Source organism: Alexandromys fortis, unplaced genomic scaffold, assembly GCF_014885135.2.
Source record: "Alexandromys fortis isolate MF-2015 unplaced genomic scaffold, M_Fortis_MF-2015_v1.1 scaffold_51, whole genome shotgun sequence".
Lineage (NCBI taxonomy): Eukaryota > Metazoa > Chordata > Mammalia > Rodentia > Cricetidae > Alexandromys > Alexandromys fortis.
This window is the reverse complement of record NW_026067925.1, coordinates 10,572,113-10,599,836: the sequence shown is the minus strand read 5'-3', so window position 1 is coordinate 10,599,836 and position 27,724 is coordinate 10,572,113. Positions and strand designations below refer to the sequence as shown.

At 43.4% G+C, this 27,724-nt stretch overlaps 1 protein-coding gene across 4 annotated transcripts in view; it reads left to right on the top strand.

Annotated features, from left to right (window-relative positions):
• Window positions 1–25,722, top strand: part of Mia3 (MIA SH3 domain ER export factor 3) — a 41,034-nt gene extending 15,312 nt beyond the window's left edge. The window contains exons 5-29 of one of the 4 annotated variants that reach the window (XM_050142845.1): window positions 286–543; window positions 3,040–3,185; window positions 8,603–8,734; window positions 12,684–12,705; window positions 13,319–13,407; window positions 13,648–13,725; window positions 13,836–13,946; window positions 16,013–16,084; window positions 16,257–16,361; window positions 16,963–17,085; window positions 17,175–17,286; window positions 18,199–18,254; window positions 18,343–18,433; window positions 18,600–18,738; window positions 19,768–19,869; window positions 20,709–20,769; window positions 20,879–20,914; window positions 20,989–21,056; window positions 21,174–21,274; window positions 21,430–21,564; window positions 22,293–22,361; window positions 22,469–22,542; window positions 22,624–22,695; window positions 23,935–24,085; window positions 24,891–25,722. In XM_050142845.1, the coding sequence (XP_049998802.1) occupies window positions 286–543; window positions 3,040–3,185; window positions 8,603–8,734; window positions 12,684–12,705; window positions 13,319–13,407; window positions 13,648–13,725; window positions 13,836–13,946; window positions 16,013–16,084; window positions 16,257–16,361; window positions 16,963–17,085; window positions 17,175–17,286; window positions 18,199–18,254; window positions 18,343–18,433; window positions 18,600–18,738; window positions 19,768–19,869; window positions 20,709–20,769; window positions 20,879–20,914; window positions 20,989–21,056; window positions 21,174–21,274; window positions 21,430–21,564; window positions 22,293–22,361; window positions 22,469–22,542; window positions 22,624–22,695; window positions 23,935–24,085; window positions 24,891–25,207 (2,720 nt within the window). In that variant the 3' untranslated portion in view covers window positions 25,208–25,722. Of the gene's footprint in view, window positions 1–285; window positions 544–3,039; window positions 3,186–7,487; window positions 7,751–8,602; window positions 8,735–12,683; window positions 12,706–13,318; window positions 13,408–13,647; window positions 13,726–13,835; window positions 13,947–16,012; window positions 16,085–16,256; window positions 16,362–16,962; window positions 17,086–17,174; window positions 17,287–18,198; window positions 18,255–18,342; window positions 18,434–18,599; window positions 18,739–19,767; window positions 19,870–20,708; window positions 20,770–20,878; window positions 20,915–20,988; window positions 21,057–21,173; window positions 21,275–21,429; window positions 21,565–22,292; window positions 22,362–22,468; window positions 22,543–22,623; window positions 22,696–23,934; window positions 24,086–24,890 lie in introns of those variants that run through there. The other 3 variants (XM_050142846.1, XM_050142847.1, XM_050142848.1) reach the window with 3 other exon arrangements.
• The last annotated feature ends 2,002 nt before the right edge of the window (window positions 25,723–27,724 follow it).

The following is a 27,724-nucleotide window of genomic DNA, read 5'->3' as shown; positions in this document are numbered from 1 at the left end:
AACCCAGCCACCTGTGTATGAAGGAGGTTATATTCTGTATGTGGTTCCCGTGTTCCGTGCTGGACTGCAATTATCGTCTCTGTGTCTGTGGGCACACGCTGGGTTGCCAAGGCAAAGCAATGGATTCTCTTCCATGAAACGCCAGTCATTGTTAATCTAGAGGGAAGAAGTTAAAACTCCTGCTTCCCTTTTCACTCGTGCATACGTGACCCAGGACGTTGGGCTGTGTGAAGAGGGATTGCTGGTGGCTCTCTGATCAAGCCCTCCCCATGTGTTCTTCTCCAGAGGTGCAGCCACCCCAGCAGGACAACTTACCACAAGAAAACACAGGAGATCTTAGTGTGCCGCTTCCAGAGGAGCCTGGTCTCTTGGATCAACCTGTGACCAGTGTGCCGCTTCTGGAGCAACCTGGTCTCTCGGATCAACCCGTGACCAGTGTGCCGCTTCTGGAACAGCCTGGTCTCTCGGATCAACCCATGACTGGGCACACGGGTGCCTCAGAGGCATCACAGAAATCAAATACTGAGAAAGACGTAGATCCAGGTAAAGTTTATAATTTTTCTCTACAAAGTAGACATGCATTGTAAAGAAGGCCTGCTAAGGCTTTATTCTCAAATGCAGGAAAGACAGGACAATCCAGGTGTGTATAAGATTTAAAAATTTTCCACAAGTAACAGAAAAGCAAGCATTCAGACACATGAGGTCGAAACAGGAAAGAGGCTGGGGGGGGGGGGACGTCACTGCAGACCAATGTTTGGCTATACCCAGCCTCTGTCAATCACCTCAGTGTGAACCTGAGCTCTTGTCCTTCAAAGGCCACACGCTCTAAAGCAGAGCCTTCCGACAGACAACAGCACATGAAGTGCTGGCCTGGGGAAAGCAGTCTGCATGAAATAAGCCCCAGGGAAAGCTGACAGGCACCAGCTAAGAGTCTCAACTCCCTGGTCCTGGTTCTTCCTCTTCATCTCTACTCCTCTGAATAGCTACAGAATTCAGTTGCTGTTTTGATTTTTCTCCTCCATAAGGCAAATACAGCTTCTTAAAGATGCTGCAAAGGAGTCCAGACGTCTTTTGAAAGAATGCTTTTAGGAAACAGTGCAGGAATGAGAGTCCAGACCAGACTGACGTTTATAATTGTAAATCCTTGGTTTCCGCACATGGGAAATATTGGTGGGAGATAGAGGTGTTAGTTTTGACCATCCTCAGTAATGGTTTCAGTGCTTCTCTAATTGTCGTATAGCTCACTCTTAGTTCACTAGAAGCTCTCGCTGTGTTATTCTGCCATCCAATACGGTACCATGAGGACGTCCTTACTGGGTTTCTTTTTGGGGAGAGTTGCTTTTCACAGTCCTGGGGACCATTCTCAGGGCCCTGCGTGTTAGGCTGGTGTGTTTCCACTGACTGTCAGCTCCAGCAGTGTTTTGTGTGTGCGTGAGCCTGTGTACATGTGAAGCATACACACAGTGTTTTGTTGTGTGTTAGTTTCCAGAAATGAAGGGTTCGAGTCAGTAGGGTACCATCCCCTGCTCTCCAGCTAATGCACAAAAGGTAGGGAGCATCTCAGCAGAGAGAAGTCGCCGAGCCAAGAGTGAAGGATGCGTCAGAGCATGGCATGGTCATGTGGAACATTTTTCAAGTTCTTTTTTTTTTCTGTTTTGTTTTGTTTTTTGAGACAAGGTTTCTATGTGTAGGTTTGAAGCTGTCCTGGAACTTGCTCTGTAGACCAGGCGGGCCTCAAACTCACATAAATCTGCCTACCTCTGCCTCCCAAGCCCTGGGATTATAGGCGTGCGCAGCCACTGCCCAGCCCAAGTTCTTTTTAATTCAGAAAGTTCCTGTTTACTGAAAAAGAGTCAGGCACCATTGAGATTCACTGCTTTTTTGCTCAGCACCTTCAGGACTGGGAAAAGTTGTGCTTGCAGAACTTGGAATGGCATCTTTGCTTTATATCCTCCCACGCGGTGCCTGTTACCTTTCCAGGCAAGTCTTCCCATTGGCACAGCATGCACCTCAGGTGCTAGGATGCTGACCCAGCTGGGGGGATGTCACCCATTGTCAGTACTGGGTCAATAGTGAACTGAGTCTTAAGGTTGGGAGGGACCCCAGAGGGTCCAGTCCTGCCTTTCACTAACGGCTGTTGACTCAAGCTGAAATCCCGCCTGCCTTCCCCTCACCTCCTTGTGAGGCAACCTCTCAGGTATAGCTGGGCTTTCCTTCTTTCACAAAGCCTCCGTGCCAGTTCCCACTCCACAGGGAATTCTTTTGCATCATTCCTGGCATTTACCAGATTTCACGCAGTTGTCACCTGTCCATAAAGGAAATATCAAACACCCGCTACATGCCAGCTATGCTAAGCCTTAGTGCATTCTATCCGCAAGCCTTTATTTTCTTTGTATTTTTATTTAGCGTGTGTGTCGCCATGGTACACATGTGGAGAAGACAGCATTCAGGAGGCAGATCTCTCCTGCCATGTGGGTTGCAGAGATCAAACTCGGGTCATTAGGCTGGACTGAATGTGATTGTGTCTGTACAGTTTTGTTTGATGGTGCTGTTTTTTTTTTTTTTTTTTTGGTTTGTTTGTTTTGGTTTTTGTTGGTTGATTGGTTTGGTTTTGTGGGGATTTTTTTGGTTTGTTTTGAGACAAGGTCTCACTTGGTAGACCAGGCTGGCCTTGAACTCGTAGAGATCCTCCTGCCTCTGCTTCCTGAGTGCAGGGATTAAAAGCCTGCACCACCCTGCCCGGCAATTCTGTCTAAATGGAGAACATCTGGGGGTTTTTCTTCAATTTCTGTAAATGGATGGGAGACATGAAGGGGTATCCTGGACAGTGGAGATGAATCTATTTTTTATTAAGAATCCGATGGATCCGATTAAGATCTTGAAGGCTTTTGCTTTTCTCTGTAATTTTCCTTAGGGGACTCGAATATTCTGTGCTCAATGACGAATATTTAGAGGACACTCAGCTAATATTTAAATGAAGAGAAACAATTCTTATTCTAAAGCAAAAGAGCAAATAAGGTGTCTTTTGCCTCCTTTTAGGTTTCCTTGTAACGGAAGACTCTCCTGTTGGGGCTGGTGATGCAGAAAAGCTCCCGGAGACAGGGGCAGAGGAGACAGTGAACATCCCACCTCCGGAAAATGCCCTCGGTTCTCTGTATTCCTGCATCCTTTACATAAGTAAGATGGTAAGTCTGACGTAGTTTCCTCAGCTAGAATGTTGACCAGTACAGGGGTGATGGTATGGGTGAGGAGTGGTACCAGGTCTTAATGTTGGCCAGGCTGGCCTTAAATGCACTATGCAGCCAAGGCTGACCTTGAACTCTCGATTCTCTCTTTAGCACCTCTAAAGTGTTGATGCTGCCATAGCCACGGGCCGCCACCTTGGTGTCACTTGAGGGAAGAATTTAAAATGTCTTTCTGAACTCTGAAGGTGGTGCCTGAGGAGAGCCGCAGGTGGATGGCTTTAATTAGGAGCTCTTAGTTTAGCACACGAGCGGTTACTGCCTGGCAGGCTGGGCAGGCACACACCTCTGAATTATGCTTGCCTCCTGGGGACCTTTTGGTACCTCGGGGAACTGGAGACGCTCTCTTGAAACAGAAAATAAGGTTTTTGTCAGGACTGGTAGAGAAGGTGGAAGGTTAGGAGAGAGCTGGGATATGGTAAGCAGAATCAAAGGGAATCCGAAGTATAGTTTGTTGTTGGATAGAATGGGTGGGAAGGGTGACAGGAGCAACAGGGACAGAGGGGACGCGTTTCAGAGAAAGGGAAGTATGAAGAGAAGGGGACATAGGGTAACTAGGGAAGCTGAGGCGTCTGTGGAGGGTGATGGGCAGTGTGTGTCCCTAGTGCTGTTAAGGGGACATAGGATAACTAGGGAAGCCCTGGCGTCTGTGCAGGGTGATGGGCAGTGTGTCCCTGAGTGCTGTTGAGCTGCCAGTGTCGGGGAGCCTTTGAAGGTTTGAAACAGGGAAGTGGTTTGTCAGATCCATGTCCTAGAAAGAGCTATGATGGCAAAATGTTTATTCAGGCTGATCGTTCTGAAGAGAGTCAGGATCCAAGAAAGACATTTAGCCATCTCTAATAGCTCAGTCAAGCGTGGAGGATTGAGCTCCCCCTTGCGGTATGTGTGGGCATTGGACATTTTTCTAGGTAAATTGGATGATGCTGAAGGCCAAAATGATGCCAGGACTGCAGATGTCACCTTGGTCACAGCAGTCTCCTGTGGGGCCTGTAATTTTGAGGTTTGTGTAATGGCATTTTGCTGTTGATGTTTCTGTAAACAGGTTTTGAGTCAGGAAGGTCTGCTTTCAAATCCCTATTTAAAAGTTTGTGCAAATTACTAAGCCTTGTTTAATTGAAGCATAATAAGAACTGCAGATCCTTATGGTGTGGGTTCTGGATATATGTGTATGTTATGTAATGATCAAATCAGGAAATACTCAGGACAGTGGTCATTTCTATGTGTACTCGGGTTTTTTTTAAAGTTTTTATATTTATGTATGTATGTATTTAATGTTTGTGAATACGTATGTGGACGGCAGATAAAACTTGAAGGAGTCAGCTCTCTCCTTCTACCTGTGGGCTCTGGGAACCAAACCCAGGTGACTGGAGTTGGCAACAAACACCTCCGTCTGCTGAGCCATCTCTCCACTCTACTGTGATCATTTGAAAACACTCAGAACTAGCTCCGCTGTGCTTTCTGCTCCTTATTAATTCCTTTCTGTCCTCCCAGCTTGCCCTTCTGTCTCTACCAACCACTGTTCCGTTCTGTTTTTCTCTAAGATGACAGTAGCAAGTGACTAAACTTTGAATCTTGGCTTCCTTATCAGAAAAGGGCAAATAAAAACGACTCTGTGATAACAGAGAGATCTGACAGCGGGAAGCATCTGGCGAGGTCTCTGGACCGCTGTGGGACTTCCTCCCAGGGCTGGTTCTCCTTTATAGTCAGAGGGCAGTGTAAAGATGTTGACTGCCCAGCAAATTCAGGGGAGAGGCTGCCTGGGTGAGAAAGAGGGAACAGAGCAAATGCATCTTTAGCTTTTCCTACAGTTGCTCATGCTGGCGGCAGCTGCCTGTCAAAGGTGTGGTGGTCCTGAGCTGTTAGAGTTCCGGTGCTTCTGATGCCTGAGCCAGGCTCAGGAGTATCCTCTGACCAGTGCAAGGAATCAGTGGTTGGATGTGGGAGGAAGTCTGTCTTCCTCACATTCCTAGGCATGTATGGGCTGTCTTCTGGGTCTGAGTTAGAGACACAGACATGCTACAGGATATGGCTTCCACTTGTAGGGTGACAGAGGAAGGTAAGACCTGAAAGGCAAGAAGGGATGCAGTGCTACAAGATGCTGACTCAAAGGGCATGCTCCAAAAAGCATTTTAATGGTTCGGTATGCACAAGGCATCTGCTAGGAATTAAGGATTCTAGTATGGCAGCTAGCAAAATGGCTCAGCGGGTAAGGGCACTTGCTGCCAAGTCTGACTGTCCGAGTTCAGTCCCACATCCCACATTGTGGAAGGAGAGCACTAGTAAGTTATCTCTTACTAAGGAGCCTGTAAGCGAAGTTATCTTCTGGCCTCTATACATGTGCCACGGCATGCATCCCCACCCACAAACAAATGTAGTGAGAGGGAGTCTAACATGGGCCAAGCGTAGTCTTGATTTTTGCAAGGCTTATGGAGGTAGGATATGTGAAACCTGAGGACCGATGTACGAGGCAATATGAAGTTTCCAACAAGGCGCAGTTACCCAGGAGGTAATGAGTTCCGCCATGATTAGGGAAACACAGCGTCATGGGTCCGTTGTTGGCTGACACTTGGAATCCTACAATTAGAAGGGCCTTTGGAAGATGGCTGCCCCAGTGTCTCACTAATTACAGTAACTTCCTGACAGGTTATTATGAGGTCTGTGCATTAGCAATTCTTTTCAATGTATTCACTTTTGGAGCTGAATACAAATAGATGCTTTGTGCTCAGCACCGTACCATCCCCCCTCTGCTCGCCCTGCCCCAGCTCTCTGGTTCCTCATGGAAGGAAGTTTCTCCTGGACAGTCTCACTTCTGTTCTCATGGCATATGTACATGCATGCTTTTGTGTGCCTAGTTAAAATCCAGGAACAGTAAATGACAGAAAACATATCTGTCTTTCTGAGACTGCCTTAATCCACTCAGTGTGGTCATCTCTAGCTGGACCTACTTTCCGGCATGCATCAGTGATTCTTAGTGTGAGCCGCCTGCCTTTCAGGGGCACACATCCTTCTACTGTAGTCAACTCATTTTTGTACTGGCTCAAAACGTCCTTCTGTGTGAAACTCTTCGTAAGATCTAATTCCTTTATACACAGTAATTCTTTCAATATGTGAAGTTAGAGCCTGTTTTAAATTTTATTGGTTGTTTTTGTTTGTTCTGTTTTATTTTGAGATAGGGTCCCTCTACATAGCTCTGGCTGTCCTGGAACTCAGTATATAGACCAGGCTGGCCTCAAACTCACAGAGATCTGCCTGTCTCTCTGCCTCTAGAGTGCTGGAATTAAAGGTGGGAGCTACCATGCCCAGGTTTTTAATATTTTGTCATGAAAATGTCAAACAAAAGCAGAGAGACTAACTAGGCGATAACATTAGATTATAACAATGAAACATTCATTTTCAAATCTGGAAGGAGTTCTGTAAGATTTTGCCACACAGAAATAAAAAAATGCTTGAGAAAGGTCCAGTCTTTTAGACTCTTTCTGAAAGAGCACAGATCTCAGACCAGTTACTATGTAGCCTTTTTTTTCTCTGAGTTATGATGCCAGAGCCTTAAACATTTAGTTCTTTATCTTTTTCCTGGTGGTCAGTATTCTTATTTTCCCATTTTGCTTGTTTAATATATTTGGAAACCATATACCAGCTCCGTATACAATTATTATTGCTGCTGGAGGGGCCTGAGAAACCCGGCTTTCTCTTTTCCCAGGCTCCACCCACAATCCCATTTTTCTAGTTACTTGGCCATGCTGACCTTATCCCCTGTGGCAAGTGAGCTTTCTTCATCTGGATTGTCCTTCACTGGACGAGAGCCACTTTGAGCTTTCGTCCCCTCTCTTCCCTCAAAGGACTCTTCCGCCCAACTCTACATGTTATTTTCCCCTCGCTCACTTCTCGGTCCTCTTGCGCTCATCTCTACCCCCTCCCCGCCTCGTTCACTTGGACTTTAGTCAACTCTGCGCCCTTGGCCCTCACTTGGACTCTCCCGCCCAGGCCCATGCTGTTTTCAACCCCTTCTCTCTCCTTGATGGATCTGCGAACCTGTATGCTCAACCTTTCCCCCTCGCGGTTGATTCTTCGGTTCAGCGCGTTGTGGTCCCCCAGCCCTGCTCGGTTGGTTTGTCCGGCACTAGTCCCGCCCCCGCCCCAGTCCCGCCCCCGCATTAATCCCGGCGCCGTGCTCCCGGCTTGCCGGCTTCCTGGGTGCGTTGACGTGAGCGCCTGGGCGCCGTCTGATGACGTGTTTTCCCCGGAGGCCTAGTGCGGAAGGTGCCGCGTCCCGGGAAGGCGAAGTTCATTCCCGGTGTCCGCCCCCCTGAGCCGATCCTTCCCGAGGCGGAAGCGGTGAAAGCCGGCTCGGTGCTGTCCGCAGGAAGCGTCACCTCCGCGCAGCTGCCCCAGACACGATGGACTCAGTGCCTGCCACCGTGCCTGCTGTCACCGCCTCCCCGGGGGATCCCGAGCTGCTGGGCCCCCTGTCGGTGCTCTACGCAGCCCTCATAGCCAAGCTACTGGAGGTGACAGTTCCCACTCCCAGGGAGGGACCGCGGCCGCGGCTGGCGGGTGGACCAGTGCTGGGCAGAGTGGGTGCCCAGAGCGACAGCCCCGGAGAGGGGAGCGAGGCTGCGGTGTGGGCCGCTTAGGTTGCTTGCTGGGTTTTCACGGAGCACTGTCGAGGTGGCAGGCACCGCGTTACGTGGAGGCTTCCTTTCCTGGTGGCACTGCCGGGGGGTGGGGTGGGGTGGGGCCAGTGTTATAATTAACAGGTAGTGAAAGTCTGGAGTGGGCAGGTGTGTAATAATCCTGCCTTTAAGGAAACATTTAGAGCTAAGGCACTGAGTCGGGTAGATGACTTTTGAGAGCAGGACCCCTAAAGCGGTTATCAAGAGCTGTCTGAACTTACTCGACACTTGTCTTCGTTTATGTAAAACTGGAGCCAATACTTAAACTATGAGGGGAAGAACACATATTATCACACTGGATTTATTTGCACTCATAAAAGTTGATTAGTTTATATTTAAAGCTTTCGTGTTGTGTACTTTTCAAAGTAATAAAAAAAACTTATCTAAAAGAATGATCCAGGGAATTTTTAACTATATATAAACAATACAATATGGCAGAGCCTATCAGAAACTGGAAATATATGGCCAACTTAAAGATATTTCGACACTTGACTTGAAAACACTCCAAGTTAAACAAACATGAGAATGACAATATCCTGTATTTCTTAAAGTGGGAGGTATTGAAGATGGATGGCCAGGAGTGGTTATCTGATGCAGACGACTTAGAATTTCTGGGAAGATTCTTTTAGAATGTTTTATTGTAAACATTTTCAAGGTTTCCCATTATTTCTGATGTGTTGGTTTCAGTTGATTGCCACGTTGCCCGATAACGTTCAGCCCGGCCCTGACTTTTATGGACTACCATGGCAGCCTGTGATCGTGACTGCCATCTTGGGAATTGTCTCATTTGCAATTTTCTCCTGGAGAACTATTCTTGTTGTAAGTAAATTCAGTGACCTTATCACATGACTCAGGAAGTGCATGAGGTGTTTCGTACTCAGTGCCCTTTTTACCTATTTATTTTAAATTAGTAACATGAATGCAACTTGCTGGCTATAATTCTATCTTGGTAATGTGGTATGATCTTTGTATTGATAAAGGCTTAAGAAAACAAGGTAGCATTTATTATCATGATGAGAAAATTATTTTGATTTTAAAGACTCCTATACCAAGCCGGGCGGTGGTGGCGCACGCCTTTAATCCCAGCACTCTGGAGGCAGAGGCAGGCGGATCTCTGTGAGTTTGAGGCCAGCCTGGTCTACAGAGCTAGTGCCAGGACAGGCTCCAAAGCCACAGAGAAACCCTGTCTCAAAAAAAAAAAAAAAAAAAAAAAACTCCTATACCATTAGATATATGTACACTGTAAGTAGAACTGGGAATTCCTAAAGCCATCCTTAAAAATAATTTCATAATATGTATCAGAAGCTTTAAACATAAAGTCAGGTGGATAATAGATATCCTCTTAAATAGTATGATAAACCTTGTGTAGTGATCTCTATGAAAGAAATAACCAATCATATACATTAAAAATCTTACACAAGAATGCTGAATGGCACAGTCTTTATTTCCAATTAGTTATTAGATGTGTGTGTGTGTGTGTGTGTTTTCTGCATGTGCACTTGCACACAGGCCATGGAGGGTGTGCAGAGGTCAGAGTACAGTTTTGTTGACCTGGTTCTCATCATCTTCCTTTACCTGCATTCCAGGGATTGAACTCATCATCAGACTTATATCATCTGGCAGTAGGCACCTTTACCTGCTAAGCTATCTTGTCAGCCCTGGAAGGGTATTTATTAGAGCGGGAACTTGCAGCAACCTAATATATATTTATATAATGGGATATTTGATGATTACAAAGACAGTGAGATGCAGCAAATGCTCATAATTTAGTGTGAAGTGGAATGAAGCACAAACTGACTTAAAAGTGATGTTAAACTGCACATATAAACACATGCATGCACACTGCAAAGTAGTACAGTGACACACGGCAGCAGATGAGGTCATTTCAGTCTATGTATATGCATGTGTGCATGTGAACTTGGAGCTGGAGTGCAGGTGGTTGTGGGACCAAACTCCTGTCCTCTAAGAGAAGCAGGGCTTTTAATTCTGGAGCCATCTTTCAAGTCTTGGCCTTTGTATGTGTTTCCCAAGTTTTCTGGTTTGATCACATGCTGTGCTGTTCAAAAAATATTCTTTTATTTGGAGATTATAGATTGTAGGTTGTCCAAAGACACGTTTGCTGTGCACAGCACCCCCGTGTCTGCGCTCTGTGCGCTGGCAACCAGTTTGCGAGCTTCCGGCAAGAGGGCTGGAGGTTAGAATACACAGACACACACAGACAGAGAGACAGCGACACGGGTCATCCTTGAATTCCCCAAGAATGCCCCCTTTATTGTGTTCAGGGGCAGATTATATAGAGATAGCCACGCCCCAGCCAAACCCACCAGAAACCACTCTCCTGTCATCAGGAACGCCTGAAGGTCTCGTGCTCAGAGCAGCTGTAGGCACTCAGATCAGGGGATTACAAGAAATTCAGGATCTGGGGTCTCACTGCTCCCAACACACATTATTACATTTTCATTCTCTCTTTTTTTTCCCCCTGAGCAGAATTTGTTTTTGAGATTCACAGTTGAGTGTGGGAGCCTTGGGCTTTCCCTGAGATTCCTCAGTTTGCTTCCTGATCCTTACCTGCTCTGTTAGTTTGGGTGAAATGGGATGAGTACAGATGATTCTTTGATTGACAAGCCTACACCATTAAAGAAATGGACATTTGTTTTCCTGTGTTGGAAGCTTTTGTTTGTTTTGTTTTGTTTTAACTCCTAGAACTGGAGTTACAGATGGTTGTGAACTGCTGTGTTGGTACTGGGAACCCAGGTCTTCTGGAAGAGCAGCTAGTGTTCTTAACTGCTAAGCCATCTTTTCAGCCCCCAAATGCATTTTCTTACAACAAGATATTTATACGTGTGTTCTATTGATAAGTTTGAAATTCCACGTGTGATTTGTGGATGGGTCTGAGAATCTCATCACCATTTAATAGTAGCATTTGAGGAACTGAAGAGAGGACAAGCTCAGTCAATGATTTAGTGCTCGTTGCTCTTGCAGAGAACCCAGGTTTGATTCCCAGCACTCAAGGTAGTTCATAACCATGTATACCTCTGGTTTCCAGGCTATCCAATGCCTGCTTCTGGCTTCCACAGCCACAAGGCATGCATAGGGTGCACATACATAGAAGCAAGCAAAACACTCACATATAAATAAATATTAATTTTTTTTAAAATAGTAGCATTGGAAAGGAGAAATATGTTTTGAGTCACAAAGAAATTTAGTGGTCCAGCACAGCGGCCCAGTGGGTAAAGGTGCCTGCAGCCAAGACTAACAACCTGAATTTTATCCCAGGACCCAACGTGGTTGAAGGAAAGAGCCAACTCCCACAAGTTGACCTCTGATTTCCATGTGTACATATGTATGCCCTGGCATGTGCACCCCCCCCCCATGAACACATAAGTAAATAAGTGCAATTTGGTGTTGTGACATTCATCTATAACTATAACCCCAGTACTTGGAAGGCATAGGCAGGTGACTACATGGTTTACGTGGTTTACATAGAGAGTTCCAGACTAGCCAGGGCTGCAGAATGAGACCATATCTCAAAAGAAAAAATAGATTTAGTAAATCTTTCTGCACTAATAACTGCCTTTGCTTTACTGCTCTAGAGGTCATTATTCTCCTTCTGGGAATAACAGTTTTAGCTGTCAGCTCTCCTGTACATTTCCTCTGGAAATACATCTTTTTCAGGCCATTACCATCTACTACTAACATTACCATTGTTAGTAGTCTTGGAAGTCACGTGGTACTCTGATATCAGATTCCGAGTTGCTGTTAATTTTTTTTGTAAGTTCCTGATGTTTGTGTGCATGAATGTGTGTGTGTGTGTACGCACATGTGTGAGTGTGCATGTGTGGAGCTCAAAGGTCAACCCTTGGTGTAGTCTTAGTTTTCTTTTTGGGGACTGGGTTTCCTTTTTAATTATCTAATGCCACATCTGGCAGGCTGCTGGCTTGCAGGATTCTGGGAGACTCATATTTCCACTTCCTGTCTTACCGTGGGGACACTGGTTACAAATACGTACTGCCATCCCTGTGGGTCTGTCTTCACACTTAACACGGCAAATGTTTTAACCACTGCCCCAACCCTGTTACTTATTTCTAAATTCAGCAGGTAGACAACTCTGAATAGGATGTTTTCTGGTGAGTACATATCTAAAGACAAAGATTTTCCCCTTAGTTTAGTTTCTTTGTCTTTTTGAACACTCATTTCTAGAGGTTGGCTATTGGGAGTTGTCAGATGATATCAAGTAAATAAATTATTGATAGGTTTATTGCTAAGCTAGTAGCCGTGTGTATTAAGCATCAGTGCTCATATCTTAAGATTGGTGCTCCCTTAATAGATGCACAAACATACTTGTAGCTGCAAAACAAGATACACATCTATTGAAGCTATTTATGAAGTATGAATACCAATTACATGTGAATTGCCTTTAGCTTTGTCTTTTAAAAATAACTTTTAGACTACATTTATTTATTTATTTATTTATATGCATTTGAGCCATGGTGTACGTGTGCAGATCAGAGCACAACTTGTAGGTTCTCTCTTTGCACTATGTGGGTCCAGGAGAAGGAATTCAGAATGCCAGGGTTAGCGATAAGCACCTTTGCCTGCTGCGCTATCATGCTAGCCCAAGCTCTCCTTATTTTTAATACTGTGGATTTATTTTGCTGCACCTAGTTGTTACTAAATTTCCATTTGTTTATGGTTCTCACTTCTGTATTAGGAACAATATGATAATTATGTTTTGACAACAAATTTAATTTTATTTCTTTTCTTTTAGGTAAAGAGTAGAGTATATCAAGGTAAATCTCTAGGTTTGTTTCTCCTTATACCAACCCTCTGCATTGGTGTTTAATGGTTAGTTTTCTTTAAGTTAGACAGAGGTACCGTGACTTCTCATGCCTGACTGCTTTATTAACTCCTGGAAGCTTACTGTTTCTGGGCCACCAGCTTGGCTGATAGAACCGTGACGACGCCAGCTGAGACAGGCGGCAGCAGTAAACAGGGAGTGGGGAGAGCAGGGCTAGTTAACTTTGAGTGTTGGTGCAGTGCACGTTTGTCACATCTGAACACGTTAAATCCGTATTTGAGTAGATGACATGCAGGATGGTGGGATGAACTGCTGTTTGGTATTTCTGTTTCTCTTTGCAAATGACATCTAAAAAGCAGTTCCGTTTTCTGAGATGGGATCAAGTTATAGCATTTCTTTAGATTCTTCTGTATCTCTAAAATAAGTTAAAACTTTAGTATTCTTACATCCTTATTGCAGTCACTACAGACTGCTTTAAGGACAGACTAGTCATGCAAAGCATGTTTCCCTCCGAGTGCCTGACCCGACAGCATGCCTTTGCTGCAGGGCCCTGGGGCATCGGCTTCATTTGGGCTCACAAACTTACACATTTCCTTTCTTTTTAGTAACTGAGAAGCAAATTTCTAAAAAGTTGGAGAATATCAAGAAAGAAAATGCAGAACTTATGGAAAAATTGTCAGATTATGAACAAAAGGTATAATTACTCTTTTAATTTCCTCCCCTTGTTCCAGCTTGAATATTTGTCTTTAACATTCCATTTATGATTTTTTTTTTAAGATTCATATTTTACTTCATCATTTCCTATGAGCCATCCAAGATGTCAACGGTTGCTTTCTGTAGGAGGTTGTGAGCTTGGACATGACTTTGGTAGCATTATAATTTGTAGTTCATTCTATGTTGTAACTATTAACCTTAAACACTTTGTTTTACATAGATCAGAGAGTCAAAAAAATATATTCAAGACACAAAGAAAGAAAACATGATTCTCTCTGATGAAGCTATTAAATACAAGGTAAAAAAAAAATCTCTTTGGGTAAGAATTGCATTCTAAAAGTGAAAATAAATGGAATGAATAATTCTTACTAACCTAAATATCCTTTTTGTTTGTTTGTTTTTGTTAAGGATAAAATTAAAGTACTTGAAGAAGCTAATGAAATTCTGAATGACAAAGCCAAAAGTCTTCATCTTATGTTAGAGTCGGAAAGAGAACAGAATGTTAAGAATCAGGGCGTGGTAAGTTTAGCTGCTAACTGGTGACATAATTGAGCACTGTTAACTAAATCGAAAGGAGGACTCAGGGAAGTTGGCTTGTCTTGGAGGAGTTTAACTTGTAACTCAGCGAGTTATTCTTATGGAAGAGTATTTTTGTTCTCAACACTAGATAATTAAACCAAATAGTTTAGCTCTGCTGTCCAGAACAACTAGATGACCTAGGAAATCTAGCCTTATTGAATAGTTCTTAGATCTTTTTTTTTTAAATTCTCATTTTAATAAACTTATTTCAGTTTCATATAACAATTACAGGGAAAATAGAGTTCCCATTATATCCTATCCCAGCTGTGCTAATCACCCAGCTAAGGAAGTAATAGCCAATCGTTTCTCTGATGTTAAAATTATTTTTTTCAGCTTTGTTTACTGCATTCTTTGGAAATCACTATACATGGTTCACAATTAGAGGGAAGAATTACATTTTACAACCCCTTGAGGATGTGGTATCTTCATAAATCTTTGGAATTTTTCTGTATGAGATTTATCTATTTTCTTCCAAACCGAACTGTTTTCAGTGTAGGCAGTGAACCCCAATTCCCTATCCCTCTAATGTCTCATAGGGTAAGTAGGTATTCTAACACCCCCTATTCCCGGAATTCTGACCCTAGTGTCTCTCATAGGGTAAGTGGGTATTCTAAAATCCCGTATTCCCTGGGATTCTGACTCTAGTGTCTCATAGGGTAAGAGGGTATTCTAACACCCCCTATTTCCTGGGATTCTGACCCTCGTGTCTCATATATGGTAAGTGGGTATTCTAATGCCCCCTATTCCCTGGGATTCTGACCCTAGTGTCTCACATAGGGTAAGTGGGTATTCTAACATTAAGCTATAGCACTACCTTTTTTTAATTTTGAGATTGTTTCCACTAAGTTGCCTGTGCTGGCTATGAACTCTATCTGTAACCAAGACAGGTCTTGAAATCATGATTCTTTTGCTTCAGTCTCCTAAATTAGTATACATTATTAGCAGACCTGGCTAGGCAGAGAATTTTTTTCCCCAAGTTAGTTTTCTTCTACCACTAGGAGGAGCTGGGGATGGAAGACAACAGTGACATTAATTTGAATTGGCTGACTTGAAAGATTTTTTTTTTAATTTTCTTTTATCTTTTTATGTGGGCATCTGCTATATTATCTTGTAGGTGGAGGCTGCTTGTTCATTTCCCAGCCACCCAGAAACTGTATTAATTACAACACTGTTGGGCCAATAACTCAGGCATATTTTTATGCATCTTGAATTAACCCATTGCTATTAATCTGTGTATTGCCACAAGGCTGGGGCTTACCAGAAAGGATCCAGTTCCTTCTCCTTCGGCAGCTACATGGTGTCTCCCTGACTCTCTACCTTCTTTTCTTCTCTATCTCTGCTTAGAATTCCCGACTTGCTCTATTCTGCCCTGACATAAGCCCAAGCAGCTTCTTTATAACCAATGGTAACAAAACACATTTACAGCATACAGAGGGGAATCCCACATCATTATCTAATAACTAAGATGGTTGGATTATTACTACATTGATTTCCCTGCCCTCCTTAGGCCAAAATTGGATCCCTTACTTTTACCAAAAATATAGGCTGTTGTAGGATGTATTAGTGTTTCTGCCTTTAGTGTGTGTGTTGGCTAGTTTCATGTCAAGTTAACAAAGAAGTTCAGTTGAGAAAATGCTCTCATCAGGTTGGCATGTGGGGAAAGCCTGTGGTGCATTTTATCAACTGATGATTTATGTGGGCGGGCCCAGCTCTCTGTGGGCAGTGCTGCCTCTGGGCTGATGGTCCTAGAAACTACAAGAAAATGGGCTGAGTAAGCCATGGAAAGCAAGCCAGTAAGCAGTGTTCTTTTGTGACCTCTGCATCAGTTCCTGCCTCCTGACTTCCTTAGATATGGACGGTAAAGCTGTAAGCAGAAATAAACCCTTTGTTTCCCAAGTCACTTTTGGTTAGTTATCACAGCAATAGAAAGCAAATAAGGACAGCATGTGTGTATACTAGTGACTGTGCTGAGACCTGAGGCTCTGTGTTCTGCTTTCATGGGTCAGATACTAGAAAAGAAGAAGTCTATCGAAAAGTTGAAGGATGTCATTTCGATGGATGCATCAGAACTTTCAGAGGTGAGGCTGCCTGTATGCCCTACACAAGAGTAATAGCATTGTCTTAGTCTGGTTGAGCAAAAGTTTGATGCATGCTAAAGCATGTAAAAAATGAAAGTTGCATGATATTTGGTTGAAAAATATAATTTTGGAGGGGGGAACTTATTTACTAACTGGAAGTGTTTTACATTAGGTTCAAATTGCCCTTAATGAAGCCAAGCTTAGGGAAGAGAATGTAAAATCTGAATGTCATCGTGTTCAGGAAGAAAATGCCAGGCTTAAGAAGAAGAAAGAGCAGGTAAGGCCAGTTCTAATAGGTGATGGCGTGTCCTCTCAGCAGTATTTTCTTGGCCCTGCCAAGGAAAGGAAGTAAGTACTCAGGCTGGGTGTTGAGAAGTGGAAACCATGCTTCCCAGGTTGAGCAAATGTCTGTGTCATGAGTTTTCTTCACAACTTAACCCAGCACTCGGGGTTTATTCTTTATCCTGTCAAATGCCAGTCAGTCGTTGACATGAGTAGCCTCAAAAATAGTCAGGGTTTTTATATCAGATAAGTATTTTATAATCATTCTTTGAATAGTTATTTTTTTCACTGACCAAGAGGAGGTTATATGATCAGAGTCTGAACTTAGGAGTCTAAGATGTACCCACCCGTTCATCGTGGAAGAAAACGAAGTTGAGTTAGCAATAGTATTCTGAAGGCTGAAATAATTGGATCAACATCCTTGATCAGGCTCATGTTCTTCCTGTAGTTCTGAGGGGTGGGACCATTCACCCTTTTTCTTTATTGATATTTTAGCACCTAGTGACATGCCAAGCAGAGCTGTGGCTTCCTGCCCTGTCCCACATAGATCAGATGTCTCCCATACACACAGGAATTTATATGTTTTGACTTTGCAGTTGCAGCAACAGATTGAAGAGTGGAGTAAATCACATGCTGAGCTCACTGAGCAAATCAAGTCATTCGAGAGATCCCAGAAAGACTTAGAAGTAGCTCTTACTCACAAAGACGACAATATTAATGTAAGTTTATCCTTATGAGTACATGTTTAATCCTGTGAATTCTTCTGATTTAATCCAAGAGGCTCTTATACCATTCACTTCTTTGCTAGGCTTTGACTAACTGCATCACACAGTTGAATTCGTTGGAGTGTGAACTTGAATCTGAGGATCAGAATGAAGGAGGAAATGAGTCAGATGAGCTAGCTAATGGAGAGGTAGGAGGTAAGAGCTGTCTCAGGGAGGCTGGACCTATTTTGTTCTCTTGGCTTCAATTTCAGTTCACTGAGGCTACTTTTCAGCTGTGATAAGCTTTATGGCAGTGTGCTCACACCGCTAGACTTGTAGATATGAATGTCTGTGTTGGGCCAGGTGGGTTCCTCAGGTATAGTACAGTGTAGGCATGCAAAGACACTGACATGTATCATGGAGCTGTGTGAGTCTTCTCATGCTTCTAAGTATTAAAAAGGTCCCTCATCCTTGTGGGGTGTGGTCTCTAGGCCTGAGGTGGTTGGACTCACAGATACGGCATTGTAGGATGCTAGAGGGTGATGTCTCTCAAGTTGAATACTAACTGCTCCTTACCACTGTGGGTGCTTTAAGTCCCACCTGGCAGTGGATTTGAGGGAGAACAAAGGCCTGGGTATCTTTAAGTAGACATTGATCCAGGTGGAGGTGATCTGACAGAGGAAAGCACTCTGTCTCGGAGCAAGGATGATGTTTTTTTATTGCACAAACTGGTAAACTCTGTACATATAAATTTTCAGTTCTAAATTAGTTAATCAGTTTTCTTAGGTTTTTGTTTTTATTCCACCATTTGAATATGATCATGGTTTGAGGGAAGTCATGGGAATGTCATTAAAAAGCAACAAAGAAAAAGCAACTGGGGCTGGAGAGATGGCTCAGAGGTTGGGAGCATTGCCTGCTCTTCCGGGGGTTCTGAGTTCAATTCCCAGCAACCACATGGTGGCTCACAACCATCTGTAATGGGGTCTGGTGCCCTCTTCTGGCCAGCAGGCATACACACAGACAGAATGTTGTATACATAATAAATAAATAAATATTTAAGAAAAAACTAAAATGCTTTAAAAAAAAAAAAAAGAAAAGAAAAAGCAACTGAAGCCTTTTCTCTTGTAGGTGACCGAAATGAGAAGATCAAGAATAGGATTAAGCAGATGATGGACGTCTCTCGGGTATCATCCTGTTTGAAGTCCCAGAAGCATCCAGGAGGCCTTCCTGTGGCTTACTTTTAAGACTAGATCTTTCTTCTGTAATTTTCAGACACAAACTGCAATCTCAGTAGTTGAAGAGGATCTAAAACTTTTACAGCTTAAGCTAACAACATCAATGTCCACCAAATGCAACCTGGAAGGTAGGTTCTGGAGATAAAATTGCCATGTATTAAAACAATTTAAAATTTTGACTAAAAAGATAAATAGATTCGAGTGTTCATGCTTCTCACTTCTCAGAACTGCCCCCTCAGTCCTGTCTCTGAGGCCTCTGTACACATACAGAGGAAATCTTTGTCTTCCTTACAGACCAAATCAAGAAATTACAAGATGACCGCAACTCGCTGCAGACCGCTAAAGCTGGGCTGGAAGAAGAATGCCAAACTCTGAGGCAGAAAGTGGAGATCCTGAATGAGCTGTACCAGCAGAAGGAGATAGCTCTGCAGAAGTAGGGTCCCACTGTTCTACTGGCTGTGCAGTCACTGCCTTGTCTAAAGTTCATTTACACTTTCCCCACAGAGACTTGACTTTTCCTTTGTGCTTATTTTCTATGACTTGCTGTGTGCGCGCATGTGCGCTATATGTACTTGATTTGGGTGTGCACATGTGTGCAGAGGTGGGGTGTGGAGGTCAGAGGTCATAGTTAGTTGTCTTTTCCTCCTTTGATGTCCACCATTGTTTCTTGAGACATCCTTTATTGACCAGAAGAGCAAGCTGGCGGGCCAGTGAGTTTTGGAGATCGGCCTGCCTCTGCCTCCCCCTGCTGGGGCTAAAGGTGTACTCCTCCACACCTGGCTTTTTATACAATGGTTCTTCTAGGACAACATAAAAATGTGATTAGTGTTGGGTGGTGGTGGTGCATACCTTTACCTTTAATCCTACTTTAATCCTAGTACTTAGGAGCCAGCCTGGTCTACAGAGTGAGTTCCAGAGCTGGCTCCATAGCTACTAAGAAACCTTTCTCAAAAAAAAAAAAAAAAAAAAAAAGAAGTGATTAGTACCCATTCAGGGCAGATGCCCCTGCTTAGTTGAGTTAAGAGTGCTGTTTTCCATAGGACAGGAAGGTACTTTCACACCTTCCTTCCCACAGACAGAGTGCTTTTTACAGTTGTTTTCCTTACTTGTCATAGGAAATTATGGGGTATACTTAGAATGTTGCACCCTGCTTGCCAAGAGGTCAGTTTGATTTCTTGGATGTCAGGGAAGGTTTTCATTTCTTTGCATGACTTCATGTGTTGGGGCATTAAGAGAAGAATAGGAAGCTGCATGGTGTTGGCACATGCATTTAATCCCAGTGAGGCAGAGGCAGGTGGATCTCCAATTTCAAGGCCAGCCAGTCTACAGACTGAGTTCCAGGACTACACAGAGAAACACTGTCTTGGAAAACAAACTAACAAACACAGGGTAGGAGATGACAATTGAATAGAAAGAGCCTGTTGTAAGAAACGACATTCACCTAAGAACTGGTTGATCCTAGGAAACTGAGTCAAGAAGAGTATGAGCGGCAAGACAGAGAGCAGCGACTGTCGGCTGCAGATGAAAAGGTGGTTCTGGCTGCGGAGGAAGTAAAAACTTACAAGTAAGTTCAGGCTCTGCATGGGGACTGGGGCCTCGCACGGGGCTGCACTTTCCTTTCTACAACCGTTTCTTAGAAGAAAACAACACAGAAACTAAGTGAGGAGGGGCTATAAGACCATTCATTCACCCAGGGAAAAGTTAAATGAAAGAGGCTACCATTAACTTACTTAGGAATGTAAAAAGGCTTTTGTTTCTTGCAGGTGGTTGTGGGTGGCAGGGTGGGGAGGAGTTTTACATATTAGAGTGGTTCTCAACCTTCCTAATGATGCGACCCTTTAATACAGTTCCTCATGTTGTGCTGAACCCCAACCATAAAATTATTTTCCTTGTAATTTTTCTACTGTTATGAATCGTAATGTGTTTTTGAAGATAGAGATTTGTCAAAGGGGTCTCATCCCACAGGTTGTTTTAGAGTCATTCTTTAAACAATGCAGTTTGCTATGTAACTTCAAAAAAAAAAAAACCCTGCAGTGATTATACCATTGCTAGATCAGTAGTCATTAGCCTGTTGAGTTTTTTTTTTTTGTTTTTGTTTTTTTGTAGAAAGAAAAATAAGTTGTGTAATTGTGTAGAAACGGATATTCATTGCAAGATTTTTTTTGAGACTATATTGAAGATCATTAAGGAGATAATAATCTAAGAATCTCTAGCCATGAAATGACAGGAAAATTAATGTGTTTTGATTATACTGTACTTTCAGTAAATTTATATAAAACATGTTTTTGTATGTCTGGTAAAATCTTTAAAACTGTAACCGCCCAGAGTTAAGGGAACCTTGTTGGGCTGCTGCCAATTTTATCGAGTGGTATTTTAACTGATAATGCCAAGTGTAATTCTTAGGCGGAGAATTGAAGAAATGGAAGAAGAATTACAAAAAACAGAACGATCATTTAAAAGCCAGGTAAAAACTATATTGACCTGCCTTAGTTGCAGATTGTTTTGATAACTAATCTATATTAAAGTAGGCAGTATAAAGAGCCTGAATGTGTATTTAATGTGTTGTCTTTCAGATCGCTGCTCACGAGAAGAAAGCTCATGATAACTGGGTAAGAGGTTTTTCTTTTTGGATTTTGTGCACAGCCTACTCCATCTGAACCACAATGCTTTTCTCTTCCAACAGCTCAAAGCTCGTGCTGCAGAGAGAGCCATGGCAGAGGAGAAGAGAGAAGCTGCTAACTTAAGGCACAAGTACGGAGTCTTGACACCTGTTTTTCAGGGGTTTTTATGGTGTTTTAATGCTAGGTGGTATCTAATAAGGAACTGATTGCTATTTCAATTTAATTCCATTCTTTCTTAATATTCAAGATTACTGGAAATGACCCAAAAGATGGCAATGAGGCAAGATGAACCTGTGATCGTAAAGCCAATGCCAGGAAGACCAAATACTCAGAACCCTCCCCGGAGAGGTAGGAAGCACTTTGTACAAGGCAGCAGGATTTTGGTGTGGAATGTGTGTAAATTAAACTTTACTTCTGTAATAAGTATGCTGCCCTAGAAAGACTCCTGAGCTTCCTGGAGGGAAGGGGCTGTCATAGTGGTAACAAGGCATTGCTGTCTTCAGGTCTGAGCCAGAATGGTTCTTTTGGTCCATCCCCTGTGAGTGGCGGAGAATGCTCCCCTCCCCTACCAGCAGAGCCACCTGGGAGACCTCTCTCTGCCACACTCAGTCAAGGAGACATGCCTAGAAGTGAATGTGGTGAGCACTGGCGTATCCCTCTGCACTACAGTACATGATGCGGGCTCTTACTGGGTTAGAATTCGGGTCTGTCCCCATAGAAAAGTGGGCCACTGTAAGCGCTGCCGTAAGATTAAACTGTGACTATGAAATGCCACCTTCCTCTGATTCTGTCTGGCGTCAGTCAGACTGGGAAAATGCCACCAGTACAGTGCGATTGCATCTCTAGCCTCAAGTGCCAGACCAGTATTCTTACTATAAAGTCTGTTGCTCTTCTTTAAAACTAAAGCAATTCTTGGGGCTGGAGAGGTGGCTCAGTGGATAGCAGCACTTGCTGCTCTTCCAGAGGTCCTAGATGTACTTCATACAACCAACATGGCAGCTCTCAACTACCTTTAACTCCAGTCCCAAGGGATCTGACACCCTTTCCTGTCCTCCATGGGTACTGCACACATGTGGTATAAATATATACATGCAAACAAAATACCCATACACATAAAACAAAAATAAAGGAAAATAATTTTAAAATAAATTTACAAAAACTGAGGCAACTCTTGTTTTAATACTTGAAGTCTCTGCATAAATTGTGACTCAAATATTGAGATCCCTTTGGAATTGCAGGTATGTGCTCTCTTGCCTAGCGGGTCTATTTGTAATGCTGCTTTCTAGTTAAGAGTTGAGCCCTATCCACAACAGGTTTATTCCCCCTGAAAACTACCTGTGAAGGCCTCTGTTGTTTTTTTCTCAAGGGTCATTGGACAGACATTTACCTCGCCCTCGATGGCCATCAGAGGCATCTGGAAAACACTCTGCTTCTGGTAAGGGGCCTAAGGACTTTCCAAGCCTCATGCATGAGGGACTTTCAATTAATACTTCTCAGAGCCCACGGCAGGGTGAGTCTAAGTTCTTCTCCGGCCTCTTGCAGACCCAGGTCCAGCTCCTGTGATGAACAGCAGCTCCAGGAGCTCCTCCCCAGCGAAGGCCACGGATGAAGGCAAGGTACGCTCTGCAGGCAGATGAGTATTTCCTGCTGGTCTCCACCACCTCTCTTGTTTATATGTCTATTTGTTTCTTTAAAAGCAAACTGTTCCCCAAGAGCCTGATGGCCCCTCAGGTTCCAGCATGGCCCCTTTAGCTGAGCATCCAGTAGCAGTAAGTGTTTAGAGATCGAGGGTCAGAGTGGGCTTTGGTTTTTGCTTGGTTTGTCCTTAGAAAGTTTATGAAAGCATGGTACTCATCTTGCTCACCATCTATCTAGTAGCAGTATCACTTCAGTTCTCCTTGACTTTGGAGTGTCACTGAGCCAGAGTGGTTGGTTGTTGGTGTCCTAAGTTACTAATCAGTAGAGCATTTGCTGCAGCCATTACTCAGAGTGAAAAACCATCAGTACAACTTATGCTGTGCGCTTTGTGCTGAAAACTCTTGTGAGTAAAATAAACTCACTGTAAATCACATTACTCGTCTTATCTGCTTGAAACTGTGCCATTGAGAAACCCCTACATCTGTGTACCTGGCAAACTGTCTTGAATGATAGGAAATTAGATTGCTTACGAAAAGAAACGTGTAGCATCTGTTGATCTGGCCCTGAGCCATGGCTGTACAAGTTCGGTATTCACAAAGTGCTTACTTTTGTGACATGTGTGGCTGTTGCAGTTACTCAGCCTTCTGTGCTACATTAACATGAAAATTCCTGTCCTGAAGTGTTGCCAGCCAGTGAGGGTCATTACTGGAGCACCATCTTTCTAATTACAAACATAAAACGGGAAATATTGTGAAATGGAGCACAGGGTCCCAGGGATGTGTTCAGAGACTGGAGACTTAAATTATGGAGGCTTTGGAGCGGCACAGCCTTGGAGTAAAGCCTGGCATTTGAGTTCCACCTTGCCCTCCTGCATGCAGTATGACCTACAGCAAATCAGCTCCACTCCTCTTGCCTTTCATGTTTAAAGCAAGATAGTCAGCACAGGCTGAGATCTGAGAATTTGGATACTATGGCAAAGGTCTACTGATGCTACCATGAGTGGTTGCGATTACTGCTTGTGTAGAAAATGGATTTTCATTCTATCCTCTATTCCTAATATGCACATATGGAATCACAGTGATAAGTACTTCTTTTAATATGGATTGCAGTGGGTATGGCATGGGTAGGGTGTGTCACAGTCACTTCCTATAAAGCTGGTAGTCCTCTGGCTTTTCCCGTTCCTGTGCAGCTATTAAGCGGTGACTCGAGTCACTGCTTGCAGCATCCTTCTCACCTCTCCAGTTGTCATGGGCAATGTGGGGTAGGGGGTGGTGTTACGCTGACAATTCTTTGGACAGGTGCCAGTTTGCTAGTCTTGATACTTTATCATATAAAAGCATTTCCAAACTCTGATTGCTTCTTTTCTACAGGTTAACATGGCTCCCAAAGGGCCCCCTCCGTTTCCAGGGGTGCCTCTCTTGGGTGGCCCTTTGGGAGGCCCTATACCACCACCCATTCGATATGGACCACCTCCTCAGTTATGTGGGCCTTTTGGGCCTCGGCCAGTTCCTCCACCATTTGGTAAGATAATCTGAACAGTATTGATTGACTTGTAAAACATGCTCATCCTTTCTGTTCCTTGCTAAAGTAGTTGCTACCATAGACCTTTCTAGGTGAGGATAAAACTGCGAGCACATTGTACCCTATCCTCAAGCTTCTGAGCACATCTAGCTACTATTTAATCTCTCTAAACTGAGTTGGGCGTGGTTAGACAAGGTAAGGGATCACTTAGGGAAGCCAGTAATGTTCTCTCTGCAGGTGCTACATATTATGTTTGGAAAAGATGGTGACACATGCCATTACACCCTGTACGTCACAGATACAAACAGAAGCATAAGCCACACTGGTCATAGAATATAGACAGGAAAGCTAAACAATCCCTTCTCACTGGGACTAGATAGAAGAGAGGTGTTACAGAGAATATCATAGCAACCTAGTCAACGTAGATCAATTTGAGTCCAGCTCCTTAATGTATTTTGGCCACATGAACTTTCAGTTGACACTGTGGTAGGCAGTAACATCTCCTTTACCAACGTGGTTGCAGTGAATGTGTGTTTCACAGTGAATCTGTGTTTTCACTATCCTCCTGGTATGGCTGTTATTCTGAGTGGAGTTGTTCTGAAATTGCAGAGTGAAAAGGAAACTTGGAATTAGGCAGAGTAGTGTTTAAACCGGTCCTTTGCTTAGTGGCTACAGACTAAACTTGCTAAGTCTTACTTGCCTTAAAGTCAGTGAGAAAGTCACTTGACTTTCTATGGCTAAAAAATTAGTAAGTATGTTATTGCACTTGGGATGATTGCTCACTTACATGGCTCTTGTGTTCTAGTTGCAGGCATGCGCCCACCAGTGGGCATAAGAGAATACGCACCAGTTGTTCTGCCTGGGAAACGGGACCTGCCTGTTGATCCTCGGGAGTTTTTACCAGGGCATACACCATTTAGACCTCCAGGTTCACTTGGTCCAAGAGACTTCTTTATTCCTCCTGGTACTCGATTACCACCTCCAACTCATGGTCCTCAGGACTACCCACTGCCACCACCTGCTGCAAGAGACTCACTGCCTTCTGGCCCAAGAGAGGAAGCCCCACCTGCTTCTTCAAGCAGTGTCCAGGACCATTCACAGGCTTCAAAACCCAGCCCCTAACTTTGACCTCCATCATGACTCAAGAGAGAAAGTGGACAGTGCATAATTCATTACAGCAAAGGATTTCATTGGCTTCAAAACCTGAAAGGTTTTTTTTTTTGTTGTTGTTGTTTTTTTTTTTTTTAGTACTAAGCTGCCTTGGCAGTCTGCATTTTTGAGCCAAACAAAAAATATTATTTTCCCTTCTAAGTAAAAATCACCTCTTAAGCTAGTGTCCTTCCAACTTTGAAATGTGCAATAAAGAATACCTGTGTTTAGTTCATGTAGCATATGTAATTGCTAAATGATTTAGAATATCCTGAAGTATGAACATTTCCTGTGGAAATGCTTTAAGAACACGTATTTCCATGGCCTTGGTCTAGTGCCTGTCAGCAAACACGGAGCAAGGCATCAACAGCTCTATCTGTGTCTGAAAGACTGTTACGCTAAAAAACGTTTACTCAAGGATCATAAACTCTCTCCCGTTGCTAAAGTTCTTTGTAGTAATAGTTCATAAACTTTGTTTATTAATATTTTCCAAGTGTCTGCTGATTCTTTGGGTTGTTTTGAGACATGTATCATTTGGGAATCCTGACAGCTGGGCTTCTGGAACTGCAGTGCTGAGGCTACACACTCCATGTGACATTGTTAAGTTCTCTAAGTCACCACTGAGCACTACGGGAATCTTCTCTTATTTAAGTAAGTCGGTGATGGAGTAAGGTCATTGGTAATAAACAAACTGCCTTGGCCCATTTTATTGGTTAGAACATAGGTGGGTGGAGTAAACAGAATAGAATGCTGGGAGGAAGAGGAAGTGAGCTCAGAGACACCATGCTCCCCTCTCCCAGGCAGATGCGATAGCCCTGTTCTCTGAGACAGATGCAATGAACTCCAACCCAGGATGGACGTAGGCTAGAATCTTCCCAGTAAGCACACCTTGGGGTGCTACACACATTATTAGAAATGGGCTAGTCCAGGTGCGAGAGTTAGCCGAGAAGAGGCTAGATATAATGGGCCAAGCAGTGCTTAAAAGAATACAGTATCCATGTAATTATTTCGGGGCATAAGCTAGCAGGCGGCCGGGTGCTGGGGATGCAGCCCCGCCGATCATATTACAACAAGTCGGCAGCCCCACTCGTCCTGATTCTGTTGACTGCCTGTTTGGGAACGATTTTCTGAGTATGTGTTTGCATTAGTATCAAGAATTATTTGCGGCTGGATGTCATGGTGCACACCTTTAATCCCAGCATCTGGGAGGCAGAGGCAGGTGGATCTCTGAGTTACAGGACAGCCAGCACTACATAGAGCCTGTCTCAAAAACTGAGGGGGAAAAAAAAGATTATGTAGGCCAGCAAGATGGCTCAGCAGGCACCTAACTGCCATGCCTGACAGCTGGAGTTTGATCCTCTGGATCCACCCAGTGAAAACAACCAAATTCCACAAGTTGTACACACATACACCTAGAAACATGGGGAAAAAATGTAAATTATAAATTTATTTGACATGATACTTTGCTGCTTTCAAAACTTTTTATTTATTTATTTATTTATTTATTTATTTATTTATTTATTTATTTATTAAGTTTTCAACACAAGGTTCTCTTGTAGCTGCTCTGGCTGTCCTGGAACTTACTCTGTAAACCAGGCTGGCTTCAAACTCACAGAAATCTGCCTACCTCTGCTTCTCAAGTGATGGGACTAAACGCATGCACCACTACTGCCTGGCTTAAAACTATTCTTGCGCTAAGGGTGGATAACAAGATAAAAATCATGTGCCATGACTGTAAAACCACTTCTTTTTATAAATGTATATTCTATCCTCTCTCATATCACCTTGCAGCTGACTTTCAAGCATATGACAAGAAACCATCAGGAAGGTGCCGAGAGGACGAATGACGGCAAACTAGGACACTTACCTGTTTTCAGTACACAGCTATGGACTGAATTCAGTTATATGGTTGTTTTGAGAGAGGGTCTCATTTTGTAGCCCAGCCTGGCTTCAGACTCTCAGTAATCCTGTCTCAGCTTTTTAGAGGCTGGAATTTCAGGCTTAGTCACCTTGCCTAGCTCAATTCTTTAACAGATTCTATTCTGAAATTAATCAAATATTGGTGCTTTTATTTATAAATCAGGTAAGTCTAGGAATCTGACACTGCATCACATGTAGTCTTGCACCCCTTTTACACTGTCTTCAAAACAACTGGTTCAGACAATTTACTTACAGTCACTAGCAGAGCCTTACTATGTAAAGCCATAAAAGGGGAAAACTGCTTACTGTGACACTGTAGTCTCTGAAGTCCTATGAAGTCACGATATTGAAACCTAGGCCATATCATGCATGTCACTGTTGAGATGTTACATCCATGGGGGATTTTGAAAAATGAGCAAAAGCTTCAATGTGAAATAAAATCGCCAACAACTGAAGACATAATATACAAAGACAGGCTCTCCGAATGCAGGAAGTTCTAAGGGGCCTGCATGGCTTCCACTAAGAGCTCAATGTGCCTTGTCCCAATCTGGAATCACAGAAGGTTTTATA